We start from the raw sequence: 27,765 nt of genomic DNA, 5'->3' as shown, positions 1-27,765 counted from the left end.
ACAATTATAACTATAAAACCACGGAGATATTGATGGTATCCTGGATGAAGACCAAACATGGTAAAAGTCAAAGAAGCCTGTGTATATTGTCGTTTTGGTTTGATGATTTTCAAAAAAAAAAAGAAGTTTGCCTTTGCATGGGGATTGGATCATCACTCGTGTACATATAATTTTTGTTGTAGAATGTTTGTGCAAACTCTGAACATATTTATGAAAAGATAACATCGTCGCTAGAAATATTCAATACAGTTATTTTCATGGAAAATAATAAACAGACGCTTGTAAATATTGCGAATTACAAACACCCCGGCTACGTCTATTGGTATTGGAACATTTTCAGTCATTGTAGACAACCAATAGTCGTATTCCGGTTAGATGATCTTTCGTATTATCACTTAGTCATATATCAATACTTTAGGAGTTCGTGCATAGTTGTAGAATGCTTTATTACGGTACATAATGAAGTATGGTTTTTCCACACGTACAAATTTTATTTTAAACTGTATAAATGGTGTGTATAAAAATAAATGGAAAAAATTTGTGCCGGTATCACCTGAATCCTATACCTAGCAGATCATTGTGATATATCCTTATTACTAGAAAACTCCAATCTCAATTTAATTGTTTCGGATATTGTTTTATTTGATTGATTGTTGGATAGAAGGAAGGAGCTCGAAAGGGAAACGCGGTTCAGGTGGAGGAGGCGGTGGCGCCCAACCCAATTTTAAGCGGTCCCAAGAGGTGGCCCCGGGCAGACAAGCAAGCCTCACCAGTCTTTCTAGTGATTGTCCAAGCTCGTAAGTAATCCTGATTCTCTCCCAAATCATCCAAATACATCAATTTATCTCTATTTTGGCCTGTGTGTTTATTTTTAGCTTAAAATTCTTCTCTTAATGCACGTTAATACTTTATGTACGCAATTAATACTAAAACGGGTCGTATATAAAATAATAGTAAAAACAAAAAAAAATTATATTAACAATAAATCCTTCACTGTACCTATTAGTTACATTTTAAATTAATGATTTTGGATTTTTGAATAATATTTAATTTATTTAATTTTAATTTTATTGAATTAACGCCTAAAAGGCTCAAGTACAAAAATATAATAAATAAACATTAAGTATGTTACATGATGTGGACATATGAGATAATATATTATACAATACCACTTGGCGTTAAATTTTAAAATTAAGTTCTGTGTTGCCATTTGGATTATAGGACAGTTATTTTCTTGTAACTAATATAGTAACATTTAAAATTATATTATTTTGTATGATATTCTATTATTTCTATTTCATTATACCTATCTACGAGAACTTGCATTTGAATATGGTATAATTTTTTGTTGAAATTTCATTGGGTACTTAATAGTAAACTATTTTAGTTAAGAAAATATTTATTTTATTAGTGGGTTTATATTTATTTATTCAAGACATTTGAGTACAAAAACAAATTAGTAATCATTTATGTTATAATATATTTCAAATTGAGTAGATTTTAAATTATTGCACCAATATTTTCACTTAAATTCATAATAGTTACCAAGCTTAAAATAAATGCTTTGATTTTCTTCGTTGTTTATGATTAATTAATGTGCTCATGTGTTACATTAATACTTGTACAACACATAATCAATATATTTTTGTTTAGTTTAATATACTTGTTTGAAGAAAAATCTTCAATACTTATATTAAATTAGAATACCAGCGTAATTTACAAAGTATTGAACAATAATTTGTAGGTTCTTATTAAATGTATTTATTGAATAATATAGTTTATATAATGCATAATATAAATCATTTGATATTTCATCAAGTAGGTTAGAAGACTGGTTAGAGTAATCATTTTATGAAAATAATATGTTATACGATATTATATCCATAACTATAATACAAACGTGTCTAAATTATATTATATATGAACAAGTATAACATATTTGTATTTATACTATTAATAATCAATAATATATTAATACCATATAATACTTTTCCAATCAGAGAAATAAGCATAGGTATGTATTTGCATAAGTTCCTTATTAAACACTTAGCTTACTTTTATTAGTATGATTGATAAACTGATGTATTTCGATGTTTATAAATTTAAAACGAATCCTACTTATATTTCAAACGCAAAAGTTGGAAAACTTAAGTGTTTAATTAAATGCACATTTTTATTAATACATTTTATATTCTAATACTAATTATTATTTAAAAATTGGTATGCAGATTACATACTAATTTAAATGTTTGTATTATGATTTATATAATATACCAAAAAAATTTGTTTGTGTTCTTGTGTAAATAAAATAATGTTACGGTTTGTGTTTTTTTTTTTAAATGTCTTCAAAGTACTTGATATAATACATTTTAATGAGACATAAAGTGGACTTTTATGTTATACTAACTGACTATTGTTATATTAATGTGTATAACATTTGATTCTTAATTTGTGTTAAAAAGATTTAAATTTGGAAAATGATTTCCAATTTGAATGTTTCTTTTCAACCATGTAAATAAACAGTTCAATAAAATATGGTAAGTAGTACATTCGTAGGAATCAATGTTTCATCATTAGCAGCACGCGTTACCATTATTTAAAGCTTTGCATTGTTAGTTATTGATTTTCATAGAAAGTTTACATTTGCACGTGCATGAATTTGTAAATAAAGATTTTTCTAATTACTTTTAACAACATAATTTATTATTATATAGACAAATATATATAACGCTATTCAGACAAATGAAACAAGTTTCAAGTGATAATATGTATGGATAACAATTATAAGCTATACATACTTCACAATGTACAGTTTCCCAAAGTGTCACCCTATCACTAAGAACTTATGTTTCAAGCATATCTTTAGAGATATTTCACATGTAAATATGGATCTGATCTGATTAATTTTATGACAAATTTTAAATACAAAACATAATTTTATATGTGGTTACGAAAAAAAAAATATATATATACATAATAGATTTTTAACGATGCATAGTATGCAGGAGAATGTATTATATTTAATTAATTTTATTTACGGTTCAACCCTCAAAACAATAAATATTTCATACTATCTAGAGAAAAGAAATGTTGAGTCCACCATATGTATTAGTTTCTCGAATACAGATGGATTCAGACTTCAATGATATTATATTTAATGTTGTAAATTCAAATTTAATACATTATAGTCATTTTACAACTCCTTATTGCATACAATGTATCGGTTTTCGAATATTTAAAATCCAAGAATAAGTAAGGTAAGTTATATTTTAGGATACAAAATGCTTTAATGGTAATTATTTGTTATTACAATAATTGTATAATATAATATACTATTCTCATGTTTGGTCTTCACGTGACTATCAATTTCTTCAAGCACTATGGCGATCTATGCCAATAATCTATCTTTCTTCAAACGGTCGTGAATATTATGTAGTTTTTTTTTTCTAAGGTAGTTACCTTCGTTTAGATCGATATCGTTTATAATAATTAATTCTGTTGTAAAATTTAACTTTTTTTCATTCGTCATTTTAGCGCCGGCCAGTCCACCGAGGGTGAAGTGACTACGTTTATTGGTAAACTTGGACCAGGACAAAAAGTTAGTCGACAAATATTGGGGACTCCATATCGAGGTGACGTTAAAATCGGATTCAATTTTTTCGTTAACTTTATGGAAGTTACAGTTTTTGAAGCCAAGGATCTAATTAATGTTAAAGAAACGAAAACAAAGCTTCCAGGTATAGAAATATAAATTATATAATGTTTTCTGTTAGACTAGAAAGTAATTAATAATGAATTTTAAAGAAAGTACTGATTTAAATGCCAATTTATTTGAATATTTTTCAGTTATTTTTAATGTAGATATTTTTTATATTATGTATTACATTAAAAAAAAAATATATATATTTTAACAGATACATATGTTAAAGTATACCTAGTGAAAGGCAAAAAATGTGTGGAAAAACATCGTACAAAAACAATTAAAGAGAGCTTGCAACCTAAGTACATGGAAATGCTCAAATTTAAAAGTTCCCCTGCAGGTTGTTTAATCCAGGTACGCTTGAAATGTTTTTTTTTTACTTCTATTACTTAAAGTTTCATTTGATAATTGCTTAAGCAGTTTCTAAACTATGTCACTGTTTCAATAGCCATGGAGTCTATATGTCGTGCTTAAATTTTTTATCAAACAGTGAATTATTGATAGTTGATCTGTATATAAAAAATGTATCTATAAAACAAAATAATTCTTAATTTTTTTTGGTTTTTACATTTTTGTTAAATTTCATTCCTTTTAATAAAAACCGTTAATCTCTGTTAGTTATGTTAATATATTTTGTATCAAAATAGATAATAGTTATAAGTTGATTTGAAACATACCGCATTGAAGAGAGATCGAATTTTTACAAACCGAAAATCGTTTTAAGAGTTAACAAGTTCCTGTTTTTAATCTGAGTGGATTTAAGTAAAAGTACCATCGATGGTTGTCTCTATTTTAAAGTAACTTAAAAATATCACACTAATCAATTATATTAGAACGGCACATTTTTTTTTACCTATTATACATTTATACATTTATATAAACCAACATAAAAATTATATTTTATTATTTCACAGGTGTCGGTGTGGGGTGATTACGGACGCGAAAAAGGAAGAAAAGTATTTATGGGAGTGGCCGTAATTTATATGGATAGCATCACTACGAGTCCCGGATCATCATTGACGGAATGGTACAGGCTGTTCGGATCGTCGTCGTTGGTTAGTGTTAATGAAAGATTTCGGAATTCGTTTCCGTCATTGTATCCATGGTAGACCATAATATAAATTTAATAGCCCCGTGAACCACCGTAGTCATGTAATATGTTTTTAAGTAATTATTAAAAAAAAAAAAAACTGTAGTCTGTATTTTTAGTCTTGTATAAAAACAATTATTCATTACACGCATTATAAATATATAGAAGTCCACAGGACATGAATATTATAATAACTATTCACTTACTTAGTATTATATAATAGATATATATTTATTTATAAGTTTTTTCTCCATAAATTCAGTAGGAAATGTTTTTTTTTTACAAATCGATATCCACGAGACTTCGTGCCCATCGACCATATTGTTATGTCGTAGTGATGTTTTGCATGCGTACGTTACTATATTAATTAATCATTATAATATTTTAATAGTAATATTTTATGTATAATATAAAGCGGTAGTTTTTGACGGAACTACATTTAGGACAAGCTATATGAGGTCCTTATGGGTGATATGTGTGGCGTGCATGGTATTTAATTTACCATTTTAATGGCACGTATTTTATATTTATTGTTGTGAACTGTTTAAAATTCAAATGGTACATAAATATATCTCTTATATTTTTCTTCTTTTCAAAAACTTTGAATTTTTTGATTGCTTTTAAATTTAAGTGGTATTATTACGTCGAAATGAGTCCATAGTAAATTTTAATTTTTTTGATATTCCGCTTCACAGGGTACCAAATTCGGGCTGGTTTCAGTACATACATATACCTATAATTTTGTTCGTTATTAACTGCTCATTTATAATGCTGATTTTTTTTTTTTTTTTAATTGCAAAAATTGCACTATTTATCAAATAACTAAATAATATTCTAGCTTTGAAATCATACATAAATAATTTACCTAATATACAACGCTTGAATTAGTTTTACGTTATAATAACACAATTACATTACCTGTGGGTGATGTGTGGTGTGAGTGTACATAATAAAAAACAATAAATTATAAAATATACAAAATTTTAAATTTAGTGATTAATAAAACTCGTGTATTGGCTATTATAATTAACTACTGTAATTAAACAGCTATCGAAATTTTCAATTTAGTTTCACAACGTAAAAAATAGTTAGTAACTGTTTATAATGACAAGTTTTTTTTTAATTAATAAGTAAACTTATTCGAGCTTTATAAATGTCAAATTGTTATTTTATATTATAAAAATTTAACTCGTTTATCGATTTGTGGTTGTGAAAACTACAAAGAAATTCGAGAAAACTGTAAAAAACTGCCAAAGTAAAATGTTTGTAAATCTTCGTTCAATTTGCCACAAAGACATTTTTACTGTTTTATTCTAAATAAAATAAACTTATAAAAGTTTTGATTTAAAAAGAATTAATTATGAAATAATTTAAAATAGTTATCTTTAACTTAATATTTTTGAAATTAATCGGAAAAAACAATTTAATTCAGAATATTTTTCAAAATGTAATTAGTCTCAACTTTAACAAGAAAAAACTACACCTAAAACAATTGGTTTTTTAACTACAAACTATAAACAGAAATAATTCACATGTTGAGCTTGTACACTTCCAAATAATCTGTTAATCTAAAAATAAAAATTAAACTACTGATTTAAAACATAATATATTATTATAATAACCTAGTTTATAATGATGGGTGATTTCGATCAATTTTCATTGTTTAACATCTTTGTAATATAATAAAAACTTTCTAAATATTTTGTTATTTTTCAAAAGTATAATACAATTTATGAAAACCTTAGATTATTGAAACTTTTAAAATATGCAACAATAAGTTTTTTTTTTTAATCATTTACAATATTATTAAATCTTTTTATAATTTTGCTTGTCGATTTACTTAATAGTAATAAGTGCTTATTACTTGAGTTGTTTAATATTATATAACTATTATATCATGACGAAAACTACTCATCCATTTGTTCCATGATACACATTTTTAGTAATTATTGTACTAAAGTTATAATCTTTAAGAAATTTAAATTTACTTTAATTTTTAACCAACAGATTTATAATCCTCGAAAAAACTGATAGCGATAGTTGGTATAATAATATAAAATAGCCGATAAATATTACATTATCTACTTAATCAAATTAATCGACATAGGTGCAATTTGGGTTTTTATTTTTAAATTAGCCGATTTATTTATAAAAAATTGACTCTTCTGCATAAATATTTACTTATTTTATACCCTTATTTCGCAATATTGACTTTGACAAAAGTACTAGTTGCAACATTAAAAAAAAAACATAATATCAATAAGTTTTAATACAGGTAATATATTGAGATTAAAAATAACAATTAATAGCTGTTAGAGTATAACAGCTGAAGGTAAAAAAAATATGTAGAATGTAAAATAATAACATGATTTAATCCGTTTGATAGTATTAAAAAACAAAACAAAACAGTTCAAGTTAAGCAAATTGAGAATGTATTAATGGCTGTTGTTATACGTCTAGGGGTACAAAGTACTTCGAAGCATCCCCCAAATTGCGTCTATGGTGTTATTGAAGAATGTTTTATGTATACAAATATTTTAATTGCATTTTTGTTTCTTTTTTTTGTTACCTGTCTTAATGTTTTTTCTTCGTTTGTGTTTAATTTATGTTTCAGTGAGTTTTGTTGCTTCATTCTATTGGGTTTCTTCTTTGGTGGTTGCATGCAGAGAACATTTTTTTGTTTTTAATTCCACTTAAAAGTATTCATTGTTTAATGTCAAGTCACAGTTATGCATTGGAGTATTTTTTAACGCAACTCTAATTTATATTCTCAATATTCTAAAAAAATTATTTGTAAATAAAAGCGAAAACAATATTACTTGTAAATAAATTATTTATTATGGAATTATGTGTTTTGTAACATTAAACTTTCTTATTATGTCTATACATTCCTATATAGTTATAATGAAAAAAACCTGTTTTTAACTGTTTAATTGATAATTAATGGAAAAACCTTAAAATAAACAGTGCATTATTTATTAAAACATTATATTAATTTAGTCCTTTGTGTCCTGTATACTGAATCTCATTCAAGTGAAATACATTTGACTTTGCCGTTCAGCAACGAAGGTTATACTAATCTATGTAAAATAATTTATAATTATTAAATTTAAAGAAAGCGTATGAAATATAAACTATTGTCGTTTTTACGTATGGCCGTATGAACTATGGAGCTATATTACCAAAAAGAAAAAACACCCTCTTGTAAAAATGCGCTATTACTAATTATATCGAAGTATGTCCTAGCTGGCCCCTATATATATCCCAAAGTTAAAAAAATTTGTTTCTGTTCGAGTGTAATATATATATTTTTTTCTTAGAAATAATACATTAAGTAATTCAAACTATTAAAGTTTTTATAGATATGAAATAATACGTCATTAATACGTTTTTTATAATTTTAAAATAATTAATTAAATTGAATACAATCTTTCATGTTTTATTGGGCTTATATTTAACACAAAGTTCGGAATCACAAAAGTGTTTGTGAAAATAATTGAAAAATAGAAACAATTCTATTAAGAGGTAATAATATTTAATTTTTAAGTGTTATCTCAAACAACATTTGTAGTTTAATAATATCATAATATAATGTGTGAGTTTGCATACTTTGGGTTGAACATTTTATCAATATGATAACACTAGTGATGACTTGGGTCGCATTGCTAGTGGTCTTGTTGTATCAATGTAATCACTAAAACAAAAAAAAAAAATATAAATTATTTAAATATATTATTGCTCGTGATGTCGTTTTTAAATACTCAACAAGGTATACTATAAGTTATTGTCATAGCCATTTATTATCTTCATAACTACTATCCAAATGATATAGTAGTAAATATATAAATACATATTTTGTTATTTTAAAAATATTTAAATGAATTTTAAGTTATTTGTAATTTATATACCGTATATCACGTGTATACATCGTTTTAATGTACGTCGGTATTGTCTTAAATTAATAGCAGTTAATACAATAGTATAAGAACAATTATCAATTGTACGAGTAGTATCCTTATTAAATGACGAGGTACACTCGATACATATTATACAGCAAAACCATTCCCAGTTTTTTCCTCCGATAATTGTTTAACATGTACTAATTGTACTGTTAAATTACATATAATATTATAAATATTAATTTTAATTAAGTTGTAGAAAGACTCCAGTTTTTAAAAACGGTGATATAAAATTAAGTTTTTGCAAATATTCGTTGATTTAGTTGTTTTTTTTTTGTACCTATTCTCTATTTGTATTATAAACTTACTTTTCACTGTGCCATGCATTTATGCTCGAAGCACGGACGATCATATAAATCGGTACGTCCTTAAAGTGTTCATTTAAAATAATTGCTTCTTGTTCCGACCCTACGTTTAAAACAATGTAGAAGGTCTCGTGGCCTTCCAATTGTCTGAAAAAATAAAAATATTCACGGTTGAAACAACTTTTAACAATATTCCTAAAATATCATGACGACAAATAATTATCCACAGTGACACATTGTTGAATATAATAAATACAAATTTTAACTAACGAATCGCCAATTAAAACAGAACAATATTGTCACGATCCGTATCTTACGCTATATTGAAAACTTACGTAATTAAATAAACAGATATAAGAACTTAATTAGTTATTATCTAAAGACAAATTAAGCTATTATAATCGTTGTTATTACCGCGGTCATTCATCTCAGAAATGCCTATACAAATAAGATAAACTATGTCTGAAACATTTAAAGTTAAATAATCAATATGGTCGAGTCCATACAAAAACGACGGCAACAATAAATATACTGTACCTAGTCAAAATCAAAATCCAATCTGATGGCGTGTGCATGGTGAGATTTCCTTGGGCTATCGTCGGAGATGAACGGAGTCGCAACAGCGTTTTGTACGTCTGATAGTGGCTTCTTAAGCACACCTTTTGAAAGGCCAAGTTCAGGTACCAATGGTTGCTGTTCACGGGAAGCCAAGTGTGTTGGGACGTCGTAAAACCTTAGGACGCAATTCATTCGGTATTATTCGTTGCGTCCGAGTATACGAGGACAATGAAACAAATGTCGTACCGAGATCCGACCACGCGTACTTACCGGCGTTCTGCAAATCGTTCCAATGGAACGGCGTCCTGCACGGGTCTCTCGAGTTCACCTCGTACCTGGCCATACCGCCGTTTCTACCGAACGGGTCAACCGTCTGATCCCATCTTATCGTGCCGTCAGCCATACCGATTTCCTCTCCGTTGTACGTGATCGCCGTGCCCGGTAACATCGTCGTCAGCGTGTTCATTGGGTCGACCATGTCCTGCCCGAATCTCGTAGCCACTCGTTTGTTATCATGGTTCCCTATCTACATGGTTAAAAAAAAATTAATCTGGTCTCCGTGTATTCTGCACCACAGGTGCTACCGGTGCTAGTACCATACACAGTACACTCAGTGGTCATAAGTAGTATAAGGCTGGCCAATTATTGTTAAAAGTCTAATGATCACACTGGACTGTTAAATTGTTATCTATATATTGTAATATATTGACGAAACGATGACCAATGAAACAAACTATTATGTAACGTCACAAATGTCAGGAATGAAAGCATTGGTAGTCTGTATACGTATCTCGCAGCACTGAGACTTTTAAAATCACAATTGTTATTAAAAAGATTTTTAATAAAGCGATGAGGTGTACAAGGGGAAAGGTTTCGTGTAAACTAATTTCGCAACCATTTCATTAAATTTAAATTGTAAATATTTAATTATCGTCATTGGTCGTTACCCACCACCCAGTTTGCCCATTGACCCGCAGGCATATTGTCCAACCATAGATTGATCGTATTCTTTATGTCGACGGCCGACGATGTTTTGTTCAAGTATGTGATAAAGTTGAAATTGAACGGCATATGAGCCCTGTGTGTTTGCTGGCTGTAGTACATCATCGTGTAATTAATGGACGCGTACGCTTCGACTAACATTAGTCTAAACAATATCAAAAAGTTTTTAGTCGACTGTATACAAAAATATTATATTAACAAGGCAGATCAGCTCAAAGTTTAACTTCTCTAGAAAACATTTTTTAATTCAAATATGATTTTGTCAAAATAAAGTCTTATTAAAAGACGTTTTTAAGACAAATGTAATTTGTCAATTAATTAGATCCAAATTAAAACAGTATACTATACTATACGCAGTCAGTTGGTACATAATAATTATTATTTTGAAGTTTTTGTTTTATTCATTATGTAAAATCAATACAACGCCACACACAATTTACCATTATAAATTTAATTGTGGCTTATATTTTTAGGAACTTTAACTCTGTGTTATGTTCTCGAATAGTCGAATGTTTAACTACTTAAGATAATTTTAATTATTTACTCAATATGTTAAATTTTTATTTTTATTTTCATTCACACGTTAATTTATTAGATTTATGCACGTTAACCGATATTATTATTACTATTTTTTTTTTGTTAAAAGGGAATCTTTATTTTACTAAATTATACGTTTACATGGAAATGTCATTTTCTCATAACACAGTTTTTGTCTAAACTATTTAAAATAGAAGCAATTAATAACAATCCGTTGTATTAATATATAGTGTATATAAACCTACATTTTTTTAAATTACAGAATCACGAACACTAGTAGATTAAGGCAAATTATTTAATATAAAAAACTTTAGAAATACAATTTATTTGATAAAATGATATATACTATGATTTGTATAGTGCATAATTACCTATATTATGGGTTGTTTAAACTTTCAAGGTAATAATGGAAACGTAACATTATAAATAAAAATAAATGACAGGATATTTTAACAGTATAATATATAATTTTAATAAAAGTTATATAATAAACTAATTACTAATGCGACGGTACTGAAATTTTATTTTTTGTCTGTCATTATCTTTTGAAGCAATACAAATGATTGAATAATTTATTTTTAAGGTGGTTTCTAGAAGAAAATTTGATCTAGTTGGTACTTTAGAGGGTAAAAAGTAAAAGAAAGTAAATAATTATAAGAGTTTAAACTTAATATTTTGGTATTCCACGTATATAACAACAATTTATCCCCAAATGATTTTTGTTATTTCATTATTAATATTAGAAACTTTAAACATTCCATTTTTTCTTAAATTATCATTTTTTCTACACACGATGGAAATTTATAAATATTTAGAATAATTTAAAGGTAAGTATTTATAGAATTAACCATGTTAAATAGTTTTACGTTACGTCGATATTGGCTAACAAGTTAATAACAGTTAGTAATGATATATGAAATAATAATATACAATATATTATACGATTTATTTTTGTCTAAAATAAGTTAACCTTACCATATAACTAAAAGAAAAATTAATTGCTAATTGCAATACATAAATATCTTTAGTGATATAGTCTGAGAGAACGTCTCCACTCAAAATCGTTTTTATATAAAATTATTTATCATTGAATTAAAATTTAACACATCAATTATAGTGACCTTCCAACTCAATGTACACTCAAAGAGTCGAAACCTATTATAGTGCAGTGCTAATTCTCAGATTTTTATTAGATTGTATATAATATATATTATAAATTACAAATAGCTAAAAAAAATATAAACCAATAATATAAGTAATATATTTTTTGTTTTAATACCTTGTATTTCCATCACGGTTAGTGTATTCGTCACAGATTGCTCTAAATTCTTCGACAATTTTATATGTACCTGGTTGATCCCTAGATAACGTATGGTCGAGCAAAAAATATGTGTAATTATCATCTTTGATTTTTGGATCAATCAGTGGTTCGTCTTCAAACGTAATGTCTTCTACTATGAAAGGCAAAGCGTCTATGCGGAATCCATCAACGCCAACATCTAGCCAAAATCTAAGTACGTTCTAAAGAAATCGAATGTTTAGAAGTCTGAATAGAACGCATGAATAATACGATTTAATAGAGATGAGTACCTTCATTTCTTCTAATAGAGCAGGAGAGTTGTAATTTAAATCTGGTTGTTTAACCGTGAACTGGTGCAAATAGTATTGTCCTCTTTCAGACGACCACTCCCAAGCACTTCCGTCAAAATAGTTTCGCTTGAAAATAATATTTATAATATTGATAATAATCGTAGATTATAATTTATGGACAATATAAGGTTTTTAATATTAGTCAAATTAAATTTAAATTAGACAAAGTTAGACTAGTTGAAAATATCTTGAGTTAAGTAGTGATGTAATATATAAACTCACTATCCTCAATCATTACACGTCAAAATATTCAATGCAATAATAAACGTCGTATTATGTAACGTGAAATTAATATATCGTTAAATTAATTTGACTCACCCAATTATTTGGAGGTACTCTGTTTCCATTTTCATCTAATTTTCCGTCAAGCCACACGTAGTATTCAGTGTATGGATCAATTTTTTTGACTGATTTTTGAAACCACTCATGTTCGTCACTTGAATGGTTGGGCACAAAATCCAATAGAATACGAACGCCTGAAATCGAGTGGAAAAACGTGATTCATAATTGTATTATATCGCACAAATACTACCTAGTATTTATGGTTAAATTTTTCACATGTAAATACTCGTAATGTATACCAAGCGATTTAAGTTTCATCTGAAGTGATAAAAAGTCTTCCATTGTTCCATAAGTGCTATCGATTTTTACAAAATCGGAAATGTCATAACCGAAATCAGCCAAGGGAGATTTGAATATTGGGGACAACCATATAGCTCCAATACCTGTTTCATTAAAATGTTCGGCCATTTCTTCTATACCTATACAAAAAAATACAATATAATATGTATTATCATTTATCAACATTTAAACTTATATTTTTTTTTTGTACGATAGCCAATAAGATAAATAAAAAAAATTAGTCTTAAATGTATGCCATGTATTATTGGTGTAAAGTACAATATGTCTTACTATTTTTAAACTATTGTTACCTTGATATTTAAAACAAGAGTTGTTATTTAATGCTTAATAGTTTTGTTAACCTATAGTTTTGAATATTGTCATAATCTTTTGTATTATTACTTAACTTATTGTTTATATAATTATATATTTTGTTCTCAGACATTGCTTTTTACATAATTGTTTTCTTAACCTAATTTTGAATTCTAAAATATTTTCTATCTTTTTTATTTTATTTTAAATCAAATGCTTAATATAACAATACATTTTATTTGAATATTACAAAACTTTAATACATTAGTGACATGGCAATTTAAAAAACATTTTTTTTTTGTTGTTGTTAATTACCTATTATTATCTATTTATTAACTTATTATCGTACACGGATACAATTACCTTTTAGGTCTCCAACGCCATCACCATTGCTGTCTTTAAACGATCTTGGGTATACTTGGTAAATGACACTAGTCTGCCACCAATCCAATTTTGCAGGTTCTAGAGAAGTCAAGTATAAGTTGAATTTACAGAATATTTTATAAATAAAATTAAAAATTGATACTTAGTTTTAAATAAAATAATTATTTACCAGCATTTGTACTAAACGCGGTTAAGATTAAAACCACTATGTAACAAAGGTACATCATAGTGTCGGGGCAATCGTCTGGCGACTACTGTGTGAATTTTTGGATATTTGTATGGTTAAATAATTTCGCCCTTGACCTTACAAGTGCGCAAAAAGTATTCGGTAGGTACCTATTTAATTATTCATTGGGCTGTCATATTGTAATAGACGAAATGGAACGACAAGAGGTAAGTGGCGCGTACATGCAACGTGACATCGGTCAAAATCATGTATTCGAGTATTCGTGTTCAAATAGAGTTACGAATCCAACGCAAAAATAATTACGGGTTGGACAACTGGCAAACACTTTAAGTACTTAGTTTTCACAACCAAATTATATAATTAATTATGAGTAAATAGTTCGAGTTGATTGTTTTCTATTTAGTTGGTACATAAAATATAGGTTGGTTTTGCATAAATGTTTATGTTTAGATAATCATTTATGTGTTACACAACAATAAATCATAATCGATTACGTGTTTAAATTTCTTATTAGATATCAAAATCTGATAAGGATTCGTCAAGGCTAGCTGTACCTGGACATGTTCTCCGAGGATCAATAATTATCTTGAACGAGGTAAGAATTCAATTATGATTATATTATATAAATGTTAAAACAACTCGCAATGGGTACATGTTTACCTAGCACCTACCTAGTTCATATTATATATTACACACAACTACACAAGTATAATATACATGTAACTTAATAAATTGTATGAAGATTATTATACAATAGTATAATAGATCGATTGTTGATACGTATTCGTACATTACTTTTGCTAAACAGTATGCTAGTATCACGGTATAGCTTTCCTGGAAGCTAGTAATAACTAACTCAAGACAGGTGTATTTTTTTAACAGGTATACTCGAACTCTACGATTTTCTCAATACTTGAACCAGGCATGAATGAACACTATTAATATATCTGATAAAAAATATAAAATAAATATTTACAAGCAATTCGGATACGTTTAACGTAATAATCTCTCAAAATTCTGTAAAAGAATTCATTATAAATATTTTTCACTAAACATTTATTAATAAAATACAATTTTATAATATAAATATATAATTAAAGAAGGTACTTGAATAGGTATATTATTTATCTTATATAAATATTCTTCTATTATATTAAAAATTCACAGAAAAAGTGTATTATAGATTTTTAATTGTATATTGTCATGTACCATTTAAAATATAAATCGTATAATGGATTGTTCAGTTACGTATCGTGGTTTGAATTTTATACCTATTCTTTGAATTTAAAATTTAATTTATTCTAACAATAAAAATAATTTTGTTATTTTAATAATTAAGTAAAATAAAAGAGGTAGGCAGGTACAGCAATGTTATACATATGGTGTTGAGTGAGTCACCATTAGTCATGGATATGTTAAATTTAAATTTAATGATATATAATTGCATACGAAAAATGATTTTGAGCGAAGACGGTTTGTTAGACTCTATCATTATAAGTATATTTCATAATATTTGTTGATACTTGTAGCTATTAAAGTCATTTATTTTACTTTTAGTATTACAGTACGTTGATATATTTTTTCTTAATATATTGCATTTATTATATTATTAGTATTTAAATATTTATTAATTATATATATTTATATCACATTTTATCGACTTATATAGCTCAAAGTTTAATAACAGCTTTCTGTAAATACCGTAAACGATTATAAATAGGTTCGTACTTCATAAATAATTAAAAATTATCAAACGATCTTGTATAAAAATTTTCAGAATTTCGACCGAGCAAATAATTTTTTATTGAAATTTGAAGAAAATGAACTGAAATAAAATTGAAAATGTTCGATTTCTATAAATATGCACAAAAATAATTTCAAAAATAAAGCGTTCATAGAGAATGATAATATTATAAACATTTTAAGTATCGATAAATATAACAAAAATCGTTGGGGTAGAAATAGTTATTTTATATTTTTACGAGTGAAAATTTTAAATTTAATCAGTTATTTTGATAATTTTTTTTCAATTATGTAGTCAGAAAAACGTATAAAGAATTTTCAATCAAATTTTTAAATCTTAAATAGTTTGTAATTTTCGAGATTTTAACGGATTCTGCTAAAATTCTAAATTTTAAAAGTTATAAAAAACATTGAGACAACACATTTTTAATATTTTTTTATTTTAGAAATGATCCTCTTATTAGGAATTATCTATTAAATTTTAAAAAATTTTATCCTATTCATAAATTTTTTATCGATGTTTATAAAAAAATGTAAATTGTCTATAAATAGCACAAAAAAGTCAAAATGTTTTAAAAATTATACCATATATAAAAAATGATTATAAAAACAATTGGCGAGAATTCGTTATCGAGTCATAACAAAATAAAGAAATCCACTTAATTAAAAACTGGTTTAGTTCTTGTTTTTCCTAAATTTTTGGTTCGATTTTCTCAATTATAAAAAATATACTCCTATTCTAACCTCTTTAACGTATAAACTAGATCTTATTTACTCTCCAAAATTACCCTCAAATCTGAAAAATTAAAAATTGAAAATCTAAGGATTTTATCGATTACTATTATCGTGTGCACAATACACATACACATAAAAAAAAAAAAAAAATTATTGTAAAATAAATGCATTCATTGTTCAGCTCTGAATCTAAAAAAAAAAACTGCTGAGTGTTGGATAAATCAAATATTTCGTTGAAAAATATTATCATCATAACAAAATTATATATAAAAATATAATGGCAGTACATATTATACACGATATTATTATTTAGAAAAACCAGTGCAATGTGTTGTTTATATAGATGGTATATATTAGTATATTATAATAAATTATAATAAATAGTAAAATATACATCATATTATTATAAGTCAATGTATTTTTATTGTTTTTCTTTTATCTATAGTGCAAAGTTCATTGATTTGTAAATATGTTCTTATTTGACGTAAACAGTCCATATTTTATTAACAAAGGTATGATAAAAAATATTAGTTATTAGTTTTATTCCAGTAAATATTTTTTAATTTTAATTTAATGAACGTTAGTTAAATTATTCCTCAGTGTTGGTGATATTTACACTGTCAGTTTGAGTGGCATATAGTGTTAGTACTTATATAGATTATCTCGAATCTTAAATATGCGTCGTGAGTGGTAAGCATGATAGCTTTAAAGCCATATTATCATTATATTTACTTAGTGTTCAACACATTTTATCGTAGCCATAGTAATAATAAATCATTCTAGATGCATTCGAGCGAACAAATCGTCTAACATTTGTTTATTTCACATCTATTATTTTTCAGCATGGTTTTGTTAATATTAAATTTGGCTGAATATTTAGCCAACTCAAAGAATATTCCAGTCACAGATGATAAAACAGACTTAGATTGGTGGCAAACAGCGGTTTTCTACCAAATCTATCCAAGATCATTTAAGGATAGCAATGGTGACGGTATAGGAGATCTTAAAGGTAAGTTATATTATTTAATTAATTGCTTCGAATCGCCTTAACGTTGCTACGTTATTTAATAAATTTTTTGTTTTTTAAATTTTATAAAGGAATTGAGGAGAAAGCGGAACACTTTAAAGACATAGGAGTGGACTGTGTTTGGTTATCTCCCATTTTTAAGTCACCTATGGCAGACTTTGGTTACGACATTTCGGATTACAATGCTATTGATTCCGTGTATGGCACAATGGATGACTTTGTTTCGTTGCAGAAAAAATTGAAATCATTAGGTAAATAAAGATAGTTTTTGTCAGATAACTTATAAAATGTGTAGGTACCCATCTAACAATTTGATCTAATGGATTTTAAAATCGATAATTAAATAATAAATTGAAAATCACAGCAATTAAATTTGTTATGAAGCTGAATACACAATATCAATAATATAATATGTTGTTTACATAATCAATTACCATATATTTATTAAATGCTATTGATGTTTTTATTTTTAATATATCTCGTACATATTAATTGTACTAAATATCAATTAAATATCAAAACCCAAATAGTAATGTTTAAATATTACCAAAATAAACTAATAATAATTAAATATAAATAATATTTATTTAAATTTAAGTTATTTATTTAATTATTTTTATTGAATTTTTCAAATTTTTAATATACAAAATACTTGAATTAGTTAATACATAGATATAGATATATTTTTCATTACTTAAATTAATTGTGTATAAGTTTTTATTTATTTCAGAAAAAACTTGTACATTTTTATAAAAATCTATTAAAACACCTAAAAATAATTTAATTTAAACTTTTTTTAGTATTCCTTCAAAATTGTCCTTTAATAAAAAGAATGAAGTTAAAACCAAATAGTTATTAAATAATAATAGTAATAGTTCATAAAGATTGTTTATAATTTATAAAATTATAAAATATATGTAATATTGTATTAATTATACAATTTTTTCCTAATTATAAAATTTTAAAATATTAATTACTAAAAATGCTATATTATAATAGCTCTATATTTTCCAAATACATTTACCGACTTACTATGAATCTATTATCGTTAATACATAAAGTTATAAGAAATTTAAAAACTATTCATTCAAATTTCGATTAAGATTCAAAATGTTTAAAATAAGCCATCTAATTAATAATTTACAGGAAAAAAAAGAATAAATCACTTTTGAAAAAAAGAAATTAGTTTTGCCACAAAGCATTCATTAAATAGTATAAAATGTCTAATATCTTAAATATGTCCTAAGTATACATAAAAATTACATAGATCAGAATTTGAATAAATTCATTATTAAATAAAAAAACGGATATGCGTAATAAATAATAACTAATGTTTAACAAAGTATTTTTATTTGTATTTTTAAAAAATTATAACTATAATTTGATAATTTAGGCATTAAAATTATAATGGACTTCGTACCTAATCATTCAAGTGATGAACACGAATGGTTTAAAAAGTCTGTAGAAAAAATTTATCCATACACAGATTATTATGTTTGGAGAGATGCTAAATGCGATGAAAATAACTTGAGAATACCACCAAATAATTGGGTAATGTATTTTGAGAGTACATTATAGTATTATATAATATTAGGTATGTTTGTTTTTATTTTTAACGTTTATAAAAAAAAGTCTATAGCAGTATATTCTAAGAATTGGATTTTTTTATACAGAAGTTATGTTTTAATTATTATCATAAACAATTTTACATTTTTTAAATTATATAAATGATAAATAATGTAAATATTTTTATCAGCAAAGTTTATTTAGTAATTCAGCATGGACTTGGAATGAACAACGTGGGCAGTATTATTTACATCAATTTGATCCTAAACAGCCAGATTTAAATTACAGAAATAAAGAATTGGTTACAGAAATGAAAGTAAGAACATATTTTTAAAAAAAAAAACCTATAGCTGTCATAGTAGTATATACTTATTACTTAAATAATACAATATATATATATATATATAATATTAAGATTAAAACTTATAACCTGTCAGAACATTACAAATTAATAATAATGATTATTATTTGTTATGTTGGTAAGAAAACTATTAGAATTTCAACGTTGTCTAGACTGATAACCGTATTCCCATTGATATTTTATATGATATAGTTAATAAAATTATTGTTTTTAATTTTAACAGTACCTTGATATTTATTGATACTATTTTAAATAGTTTTGTATTCAAGGATAAAATATCAAAAATATAAAATTAGAGCAGCCAAAATATTTTAATAATTAGTGTATTTAAGCAGTAAATTAAACATTTAAAATGAATTATAAATGTCTAATTTGCTTACATGTAATACCTACTGCGCAGACGCTCAGTACGCATAGGTAACCTAAAATTTAAAAAAATACTGGATAGGATAGAGAGACCTTGTGTAGACACTAGTTTCGTTCCATTCGCCTTGCAACAGGATTGTGGTAACTGGTAGTTATGGTATTAGATTTCAAAGTAATGATACACCAAATTCAAAAACGTGTTACCTGTTAAAAGTATAATTTAGTTAAATTTTATATTATATAAAGGTATTTCATGGAAGCTTTCGCTTGAAAAAAAAAGTAAATTACAAATAGTACCAGTGTTAAATTCGCTAGGAGTAAAATAAAAATACATAAATAAATGTATTTTTATTTCAACTGAAAAATTTAAGTTATTTTAATACGAGAATATATAGCTAGACATAAGTATAAAATACATAAGGCAGACAGTAGACATGTTAATTGTGGTTTTTTAATACTTCATATAATTATTAGATTTTATTATAATGTAACCTTTTCCAGATAATTAAACATTATATTATAATATAATTAAGTAAAATAAAAAAAAAAACATAAATATTTTATACCCATGAAACTCATAACATGTGTTTGAAATATGTAGTTATTATTCTTTTTACATTAATTATGACTATAATTTGTTTTTATGTTTAATTAACAAAAAAAGAAAAAAAGAATTATATAATTATTATATTTAGGTCCTCACATTAATTTATATTTGTGTTTGAAAGAGTAGATAAATGCGTCTATATAGATTCTATAGTGATATGATGCGTATAGTTTTTTTTGTCATCAGTCCTCAATAGTCAATCCTCATTGGATCAGTAAAAATGCATTCATACTTAACTTTGAACGTGGTTTCTGATGACTAACTTTAATCTATTTATACGTTATACCACGAACTTATTTATTATTTTATATTTACCCCTTTATTCTATACGGTTTGTGGTGTTAACTTAAAGTTAATAATAAATTGATAAATTGTAATAATAATACATAATAAAATATTATAATAATTAATACAAACGATATTTTTGATGAGATTAGTTCAACCTTACGAACTACTAATAATAAAATAAAATGATTATAAAATATCTTAAATTGTTAGTAATAATTGACATCGCAATCAAAATATCTTTTTTTTTATTAATATATTTTAATATGTGTTTTATAAATAATACGTAACCATTACACACACACACATACACACACACAATATCATATTTACCGTCAATCTTTATCTGTGAATCATTTTTGTTTTATAATATAAAATATTTTTATTTTTATTTTATTTTTGTTATTATACCTTATTAATATTTTTAATAGTATTGTATCGACTGCCAAACCGCATCGTATTGCGCTGTCGTGAATCGACACATTTTCATATTATTATATTCGTGGGCTTCAAACGCAAAACCATTTAAGTTTTTCAATTATAATTATTTATATGTGCGCTAATCTCCACGTCTTTTTATTATAATATTTTTTTAGTACAAATCGCTGTGTACCGTTATTTTATAATTATATTATCCATATGCACTTATCATCGCGATAAATTGTATTGGCCATCATACAACGCTTTGCATTTATTTTTTACTTTTTCGGCTCATATAGCCATCTGCAATCTATTATTGTTATTTATTTGTTTTTTATATGCACATCATTGGAAATCTTATATTTGGTATTATGCCGGCCTTAGTAGCCATTAATGTGAATTAAAATTATGTATTAAGTTCAGGTAGCAGATGGCTAGTAGAGCATCGACAATTAATTGTGAATTATTCGTTATTTATTATAATTTATTTATACATTTTTGATTTTTATCATATGTTTGTATAATTAGTTATGTCAAACAAGCATCTTATTATCATTTAATGTAATTGGTTGTATCAACCCAGCAATATATTATTATTCTAATTCTTACACGCATTGTGGTTTTTATATTATATTTTGTTGAGCCGAGAGTACCTTTGTAATGTTACAATGTGCACTTGATTTAGTTTTATTTTATTGAGACAAAAGGACCGTATATTATATCGTATAATCTAGGTTATTGTGCTGTGATTTATTACCAATAATACTTATTAATGAAAATTGTTATTATACAGTAATTGTTTGTTATTACTTATTACTGAAATTTTGTTACCATTTTTTAAGTACACATATACAAATAAACACACGCATAACGCACGTCATATATTCCCATATTACTGTTGATCAAGCTATTCACACTATTACATTACAACATAACATATGTATACACATACATATATTTAGATCGCTTGGTCCGTAATTATACACGACGAAGTTTTACTAAGTACGAGTATAATCGGGATTACGGTCCACGGATTATAATTATTCGTTACCAGTTCGGTAGTTTGTACAGTAGTAGTTTAAGCAATTACACGTCTGTTTCAACTAAATTATTGAATAAATTAATATTAATTATTCATTGCTGTATTTACAAGAAGATTAAATAAAAAACTATTAATTGATTTGTTTTAATTACAGTTGTATGATTTTAACTTAACACGCTATTTTTCAAATTAATTGGATACAACTAAATTGTTACAATACATTTTGGTATTACGCTCATTAGAAAATTAAATAATTAAGTTATATCGTTAACAAAAAAAAAAAAAAAAAATATTAATTTAACTTAGCTTTAGATATTTAGTTATTTAATGTCCACTACATTATAATGATCTACTATTTACCCAACTGTAGAGTAAATTGAGTACTTTCTGGATTTTAAATTTATAATTTTCTAATTAAATTAATTTAAATAAACTTGATCAAATAGCTTGTATAGTTGTATGTTTTTGTATTACCAAAATTATATTTGACAGTTTTCTTAGTTTTTAATTAGGTAGTATAATTTTCAACATCTTTAATCTTAGTATACATACCAACTACACTATTTTTTCTATTTAAATTTGTTATAAACCCCTAAAGAAAATATTTATTATATATGATTCATAATTAAATTAAAATTATGTTTATGTTTTTGTACAGAATAATTTGAGGTTCTGGTTAGATCTTGGTGTAGATGGGTACAGAGTAGACGCCGTACCGTTTTTATTTGAGGATTCGCAATTTTTAGATGAGCCCAAAAAACCAGAAGAGCTCGCTAAAAAGGAGAAAAATACTTATGATCGATATTATCATGATTACACAATGGATTTACCTGAAACGTATGATATGATCAGTCAATTTAGAGACGTTTTTGAAGAATATAAACTGAAAGATGGAAAAACCAGGTATACACTAATATTACATTAATTATTTAGCCATATAATTATTAACATTTTTTTTCTAAGCAGATTTTATTATTAAGTATATTATTCTTTAAAAAAAAAAATACCATAAATTACATTCATTCGTAATAATAATTAATTGATAAACACGGATAATGTTCTTACTTCTAAAATTGACAATAGGTTAGTTCACTTAATGCAAAGTAAGTTCGTTCAAATTTGCATTGTTGCCCGTTTGTAAGACAGAGAGAATTAGAATAGTGAATACACAATATAATATAGTTGTTAAGACCTCTTAAAAATTTAAATGTTTGTGGTTTACTTGTTAGATAATTAAAAATATTATATCTTGATTCTTAGGGTAATATTTATTTTTTACTGTGTTTAGAGTTATGATTACTGAAGCGTACACTACCATTGAAAACACTATACGATATTATGGTAATAAGACTAATTTGGGAGCACATATGCCATTTAACTTTGGATTGATTGAACGATTAAATGATTCTTCAAATGCCGCTAAATTCAACGATGCGGTGAATAGTTGGTTGGATATCATGCCCGATGGAAAATGTGCGAACTGGGTAGTAAGTATCATCATATTATGTTGGATTTTATTCAGACATCTCTTTAGCTTTCTGTAATAGGTATCTATAGGTTAAATTCAAAATGTTATCAATATAATGAAAAATTATGCTTAACATAATATATAAATTCGATTTTAAAATAAACAAGATTTTCAATTATAATATAAACAAAGCAAAACCGATATTTTTGTTAATATTTTCAATTAATAGCAAAATACTAATTTATTTATATAATATGGGTACCAATAAAATTGTATTAATAACACATAGTTTATACGAATCTGCTATTTCAATATATAATATATGCATGTGTTTAAAAATCATTACATTTTTAATAAAACATTTTAATTCTTTAATCATAATATTAAGTTATTTAATACAAAAATAGTTTATTAGTGTATTATTTAAGTTTTATTTATTTTTAAATAAACAACAGGCAAGAACCTAATTATAAAATATTTATTTTATTTTTAAAAACTAGTTTACTATCTATAAACTATATATAGTAAATAGAATTGGAAATTTGTAGCTTTATAAAATACTGAAAAGCATAATAAATAATACACAAATTATTTTTATTAAAATTAATGCTATTACAAACTAATTATAAGGTACAGCTGGTTTAATTCAAAACTTTTAAATGTGCATGATATAATTAAAAATGCTAGAAAAACATTGAATACTATTCACAAAATCTAAATCTAAATAATATATATATATAATGACTAATTAATACAAATCATGAAAAATAATAAGAATAACTTCGTTATAGTGGTTAAAATATTCAGAAACTACTTTTCCTATTAGCTACCCATATCATTCATAATTTTAACTTCCATTTCTTTTTATTACTCTTCAAAAAATCTAAGCTCATAGATTTCATCAGGTAGGTTAATGTAAAAATTGTTTGAACAAAAAGAAAATTCTATTTTGATATCGTTAACATCTGTTATTAATTCAATGTTTGCCGACGAAAACAGACTATTGTTGAATAATGAACAGTTTATTGTTTTTAATTATAATATACTAGTTCTAAGCTCAAAAGATACAGAGCAGGTAGATACGAAAAAACTATCGATTGAAGAAATATTATTATAATATACAATTTGCATCTCGGGACGTCACAGAATAATTATAATAATATACAATTTGACACGTCGCTTACATTTATGTAGATCGGCAATCACGATCAACCGCGCGTGGCCACGCGGTTCGGCAGCGAAATGGTGGACGCCATGAACATGTTGAACATGTTGTTGCCCGGTGTCGCGTTCACGTACATGGGCGAGGAGATCGGCATGTCGGACACGGCCGTCCGCTGGGACCAGACAGTGGACCCGAGGGGCCTGAACGCGGGGCCCGACGGTTTCCGGATATTGAGCAGGGACCCGGCCAGGTCGCCGTACCAGTGGAACGCCACGGCCCACGCCGGGTTCACGGCGGCTTCGTCGAAACCGTGGCTTCCGGTGAATCCCAACTACTGGAAGCTGAACCTGGACGCGCAACGGAAACAGCACTGCAGCCACTACACCGTGTACAAGCGGCTGGCTAGGCTCCGGAAGACCCGGACGGTGCAGCGCGGTTCGTTCGAAGGCAGAGCGCTGTCCGAGTGGGTGTACGCGTTCACCAGGTGGGTGTACAATTAGTGATACCAGATCTCGTAAAGTGGTGGTACACGGGGACAGTCATATCTCGAACGGATTAATTAGCTTTCTGTTCTCCAAAGTGATGTCTCTATCTGTCCACACTATGTTATATAATATAAAGGACAATGTGCGCGCGCGCGCGCGTGTTTATGCGATCCACAGCCGAGTCGATTGCACTCGTGGTTCTGAAATTTGGTATATACATTATACACATAATTCAATACCCGTGGATGTGCCCACTAGAGCTCACGTTTTAATTTTGCATTTTAAAGCGAGGTCTATACAAGCATTTGTCGACAGCAGCCAATGTCTACAAAATAGTAACTATACTGTATCGGAAAAAAATAATAATAAGCGATTGTTTGGTTTTGAGACGATATTATCAACCGCAGTGACCGTCGAAGTTATAATGTCGTGTAATGCAACGTTAGTATTTTAGTAATACTTGTTAGAAATGTTAGAATATTTGTGTGGTGATTTAAACATTTATGAAGATCCCGTGAAAGTTAAAATGGTTTGTCTGTATACCACAGATCACAGATGATTATAACTAAATGTTTTCAAATATGTTCTCTTAAAAAACGTGTACATTTGATGTGCATACTCTTATTAATTATTACTATATGAACGCTAATTTATCTACTATTTTACGTTTTGTTATTCGAATAGGTCACTGCCGTCAGAAGAAACTTATCTGGTGGTGATAAACGTGGGATCAGAGGAAGAACGTGTCAACTTGATGAGCAGTTGGCCAACTGCAGCCAAAGACGAAACGTGGGTGGTACACACGCCAAGCGTTAATTCACAATTCTCAATTGGGTGAGGAGTATTTTAATATTTTAAAATATACAACGTAATATGAAATAATAAATTTAATGCCGAACATAACGTTAAGGCATTCGTGATTTATCCATGAAAACAGTTTTGCGTAGGACAAACTTATATATAGACTTTATTTTCAGTAGGTGAGTACCTAATATCGTAACGTTTCTTTTATTGATAAATAAATACAATTCAAATCGTTCATTTGTAATGGTTCATTTAATTTTTCTATACATAATATATAAGTTTGGTGAAACTGTTGTAAATATTATACTCGTAAGTTTGTGCCACGTGAACCTTTTTTTTTTTATTTAAAATCTCATAATTGTAGAACAACCATTTTATAGATTATGATCGTTTACGCGAGATCACATTTTAAATACTTTAAATTAGTATTTCAATACATTTTAGATTTAAAATGTCTTCTTAAAAAGTCATTAAACTTGCCTATATAAAACCCCTTAAATAGCGGTTATGTTGCGTCCTCTTAAAAAATAATAAAATTATAGATCACTGTATTATAATATATATAGTATAGTATAAGTGTATTTGATATTTGTAAATAATGTTTGGGCGTCAATTTTTGACTTTTAAATGTTTTAATTTACATAACATTATACATTAATATGTACAGTACTTAATATGCGTGTTTCTCTTGTGGCCGGATTTATAATATTTTTCTGTTATTGTCTATCTTTAGATCACTATAGTTACTACAACCTAAATTTTATGGTATTTCATTAGTTACATTAGTTGATTAGTTGTATTGTTATACCTTAATATTTTATTTTTTATCATTTAGACATTCATTGAAGACAAGTGAATTTACGATGAGACCTAAATCGGCCATGGTTTTGTGTAACAAAAGACATTCATTGGTTTTGTCGTCATCTTCATCATCAACCTCTTCGTTATCCTCGTCTTCGCTGATGTATCCAATAGCAATGTTCGTAGTCGCCTTGAGTTACAGTTATATATTAGTCAAGTAGTAATTGTCAGTCGTCTATGAACATCGATTATACATCATAACATCATTATAGTTATAAAATCGATAATTTTCGTATCTAACAATATCATATAATGACTATTAAAAAACATAAAAATTAAATTTATCGCCTATTATTTATTGTATCTATTAAAAAAATTATATTACAAATTAACAAAATAAATTGAGTAATAAGATATTGTATCGGTGAACGGCAATCGATACTATACGGCCTAAATAATAATATTTATAAAAATGATTATAAAATAAATACCTATCATTCGAAATGATTAGTTTTTCATTTATGTAACATAGCAACGGCTTTCGTTAGTTTATATTATATCATTTTATCTACAATACATAATTTA

At 26.5% G+C, this 27,765-nt stretch overlaps 3 protein-coding genes across 14 annotated transcripts in view; 2 read left to right on the top strand and 1 right to left on the bottom strand.

Annotated features, from left to right (window-relative positions):
• LOC113552905 (regulating synaptic membrane exocytosis protein 2) overlaps nucleotides 1-7,870 on the top strand; it is a 32,142-nt gene extending 24,272 nt beyond the window's left edge. For 5 of the 10 annotated variants that reach the window (XM_026955993.1, XM_026955959.1, XM_026955951.1 and 2 more), the window contains 4 exons: nucleotides 3,535-3,737; nucleotides 3,915-4,054; nucleotides 4,615-4,755; nucleotides 7,405-7,867. In XM_026955993.1, coding sequence (XP_026811794.1) covers nucleotides 3,535-3,737; nucleotides 3,915-4,054; nucleotides 4,615-4,755; nucleotides 7,405-7,407 — 487 coding nt within the window. In that variant the 3' untranslated portion in view covers nucleotides 7,408-7,867. Of the gene's footprint in view, nucleotides 1-661; nucleotides 798-3,534; nucleotides 3,738-3,914; nucleotides 4,055-4,614; nucleotides 4,756-7,404 lie in introns of all 10 variants that reach the window. The other 5 variants (XM_026955976.1, XM_026955968.1, XM_026955924.1 and 2 more) reach the window with 5 other exon arrangements.
• On the bottom strand, nucleotides 7,138-14,413 carry LOC113552967 (maltase 2-like). Of its 2 annotated transcripts, XM_026956047.1 has the most exons (12): nucleotides 14,288-14,413; nucleotides 14,098-14,196; nucleotides 13,383-13,562; nucleotides 13,120-13,277; nucleotides 12,742-12,867; nucleotides 12,431-12,672; nucleotides 10,564-10,759; nucleotides 9,883-10,138; nucleotides 9,592-9,787; nucleotides 9,058-9,201; nucleotides 8,400-8,484; nucleotides 7,138-7,568 (listed from the first exon to the last, which is right to left on the bottom strand). In XM_026956047.1, the coding sequence occupies exons 1-11, from the start codon at nucleotides 14,343-14,345 to the stop codon at nucleotides 8,418-8,420; spliced, it is 1,722 nt and encodes a 573-aa protein (XP_026811848.1). In that variant the 5' UTR covers nucleotides 14,346-14,413; the 3' UTR covers nucleotides 7,138-7,568; nucleotides 8,400-8,417. The 2 variants fall into 2 exon arrangements, with proteins under 2 accessions (XP_026811848.1, XP_026811838.1); XM_026956037.1 differs by lacking the exon at nucleotides 7,138-7,568 and having other exon boundaries at nucleotides 8,309-8,484.
• A 468-nt stretch (nucleotides 14,414-14,881) lies between these two features.
• On the top strand, nucleotides 14,882-27,684 carry LOC113552953 (maltase 2-like). Of its 2 annotated transcripts, none has more exons than XM_026956025.1 (10): nucleotides 14,882-14,900; nucleotides 17,626-17,792; nucleotides 17,882-18,061; nucleotides 19,204-19,361; nucleotides 19,567-19,692; nucleotides 23,116-23,360; nucleotides 23,746-23,944; nucleotides 25,120-25,574; nucleotides 26,260-26,409; nucleotides 27,215-27,684. In XM_026956025.1, the coding sequence occupies exons 2-10, from the start codon at nucleotides 17,627-17,629 to the stop codon at nucleotides 27,399-27,401; spliced, it is 1,866 nt and encodes a 621-aa protein (XP_026811826.1). In that variant the 5' UTR covers nucleotides 14,882-14,900; nucleotide 17,626; the 3' UTR covers nucleotides 27,402-27,684. The 2 variants fall into 2 exon arrangements, with proteins under 2 accessions (XP_026811826.1, XP_026811817.1); XM_026956016.1 differs by lacking the exon at nucleotides 14,882-14,900 and adding an exon at nucleotides 17,302-17,473.
• The last annotated feature ends 81 nt before the right edge of the window (nucleotides 27,685-27,765 follow it).

The sequence above is a fragment of the Rhopalosiphum maidis genome, chromosome 4 (assembly GCF_003676215.2).
Source record: "Rhopalosiphum maidis isolate BTI-1 chromosome 4, ASM367621v3, whole genome shotgun sequence".
Lineage (NCBI taxonomy): Eukaryota > Metazoa > Arthropoda > Insecta > Hemiptera > Aphididae > Rhopalosiphum > Rhopalosiphum maidis.
The sequence above is the reverse complement of the archived record's forward strand: the minus strand, read 5'-3'. Positions and strand labels throughout refer to the sequence as shown.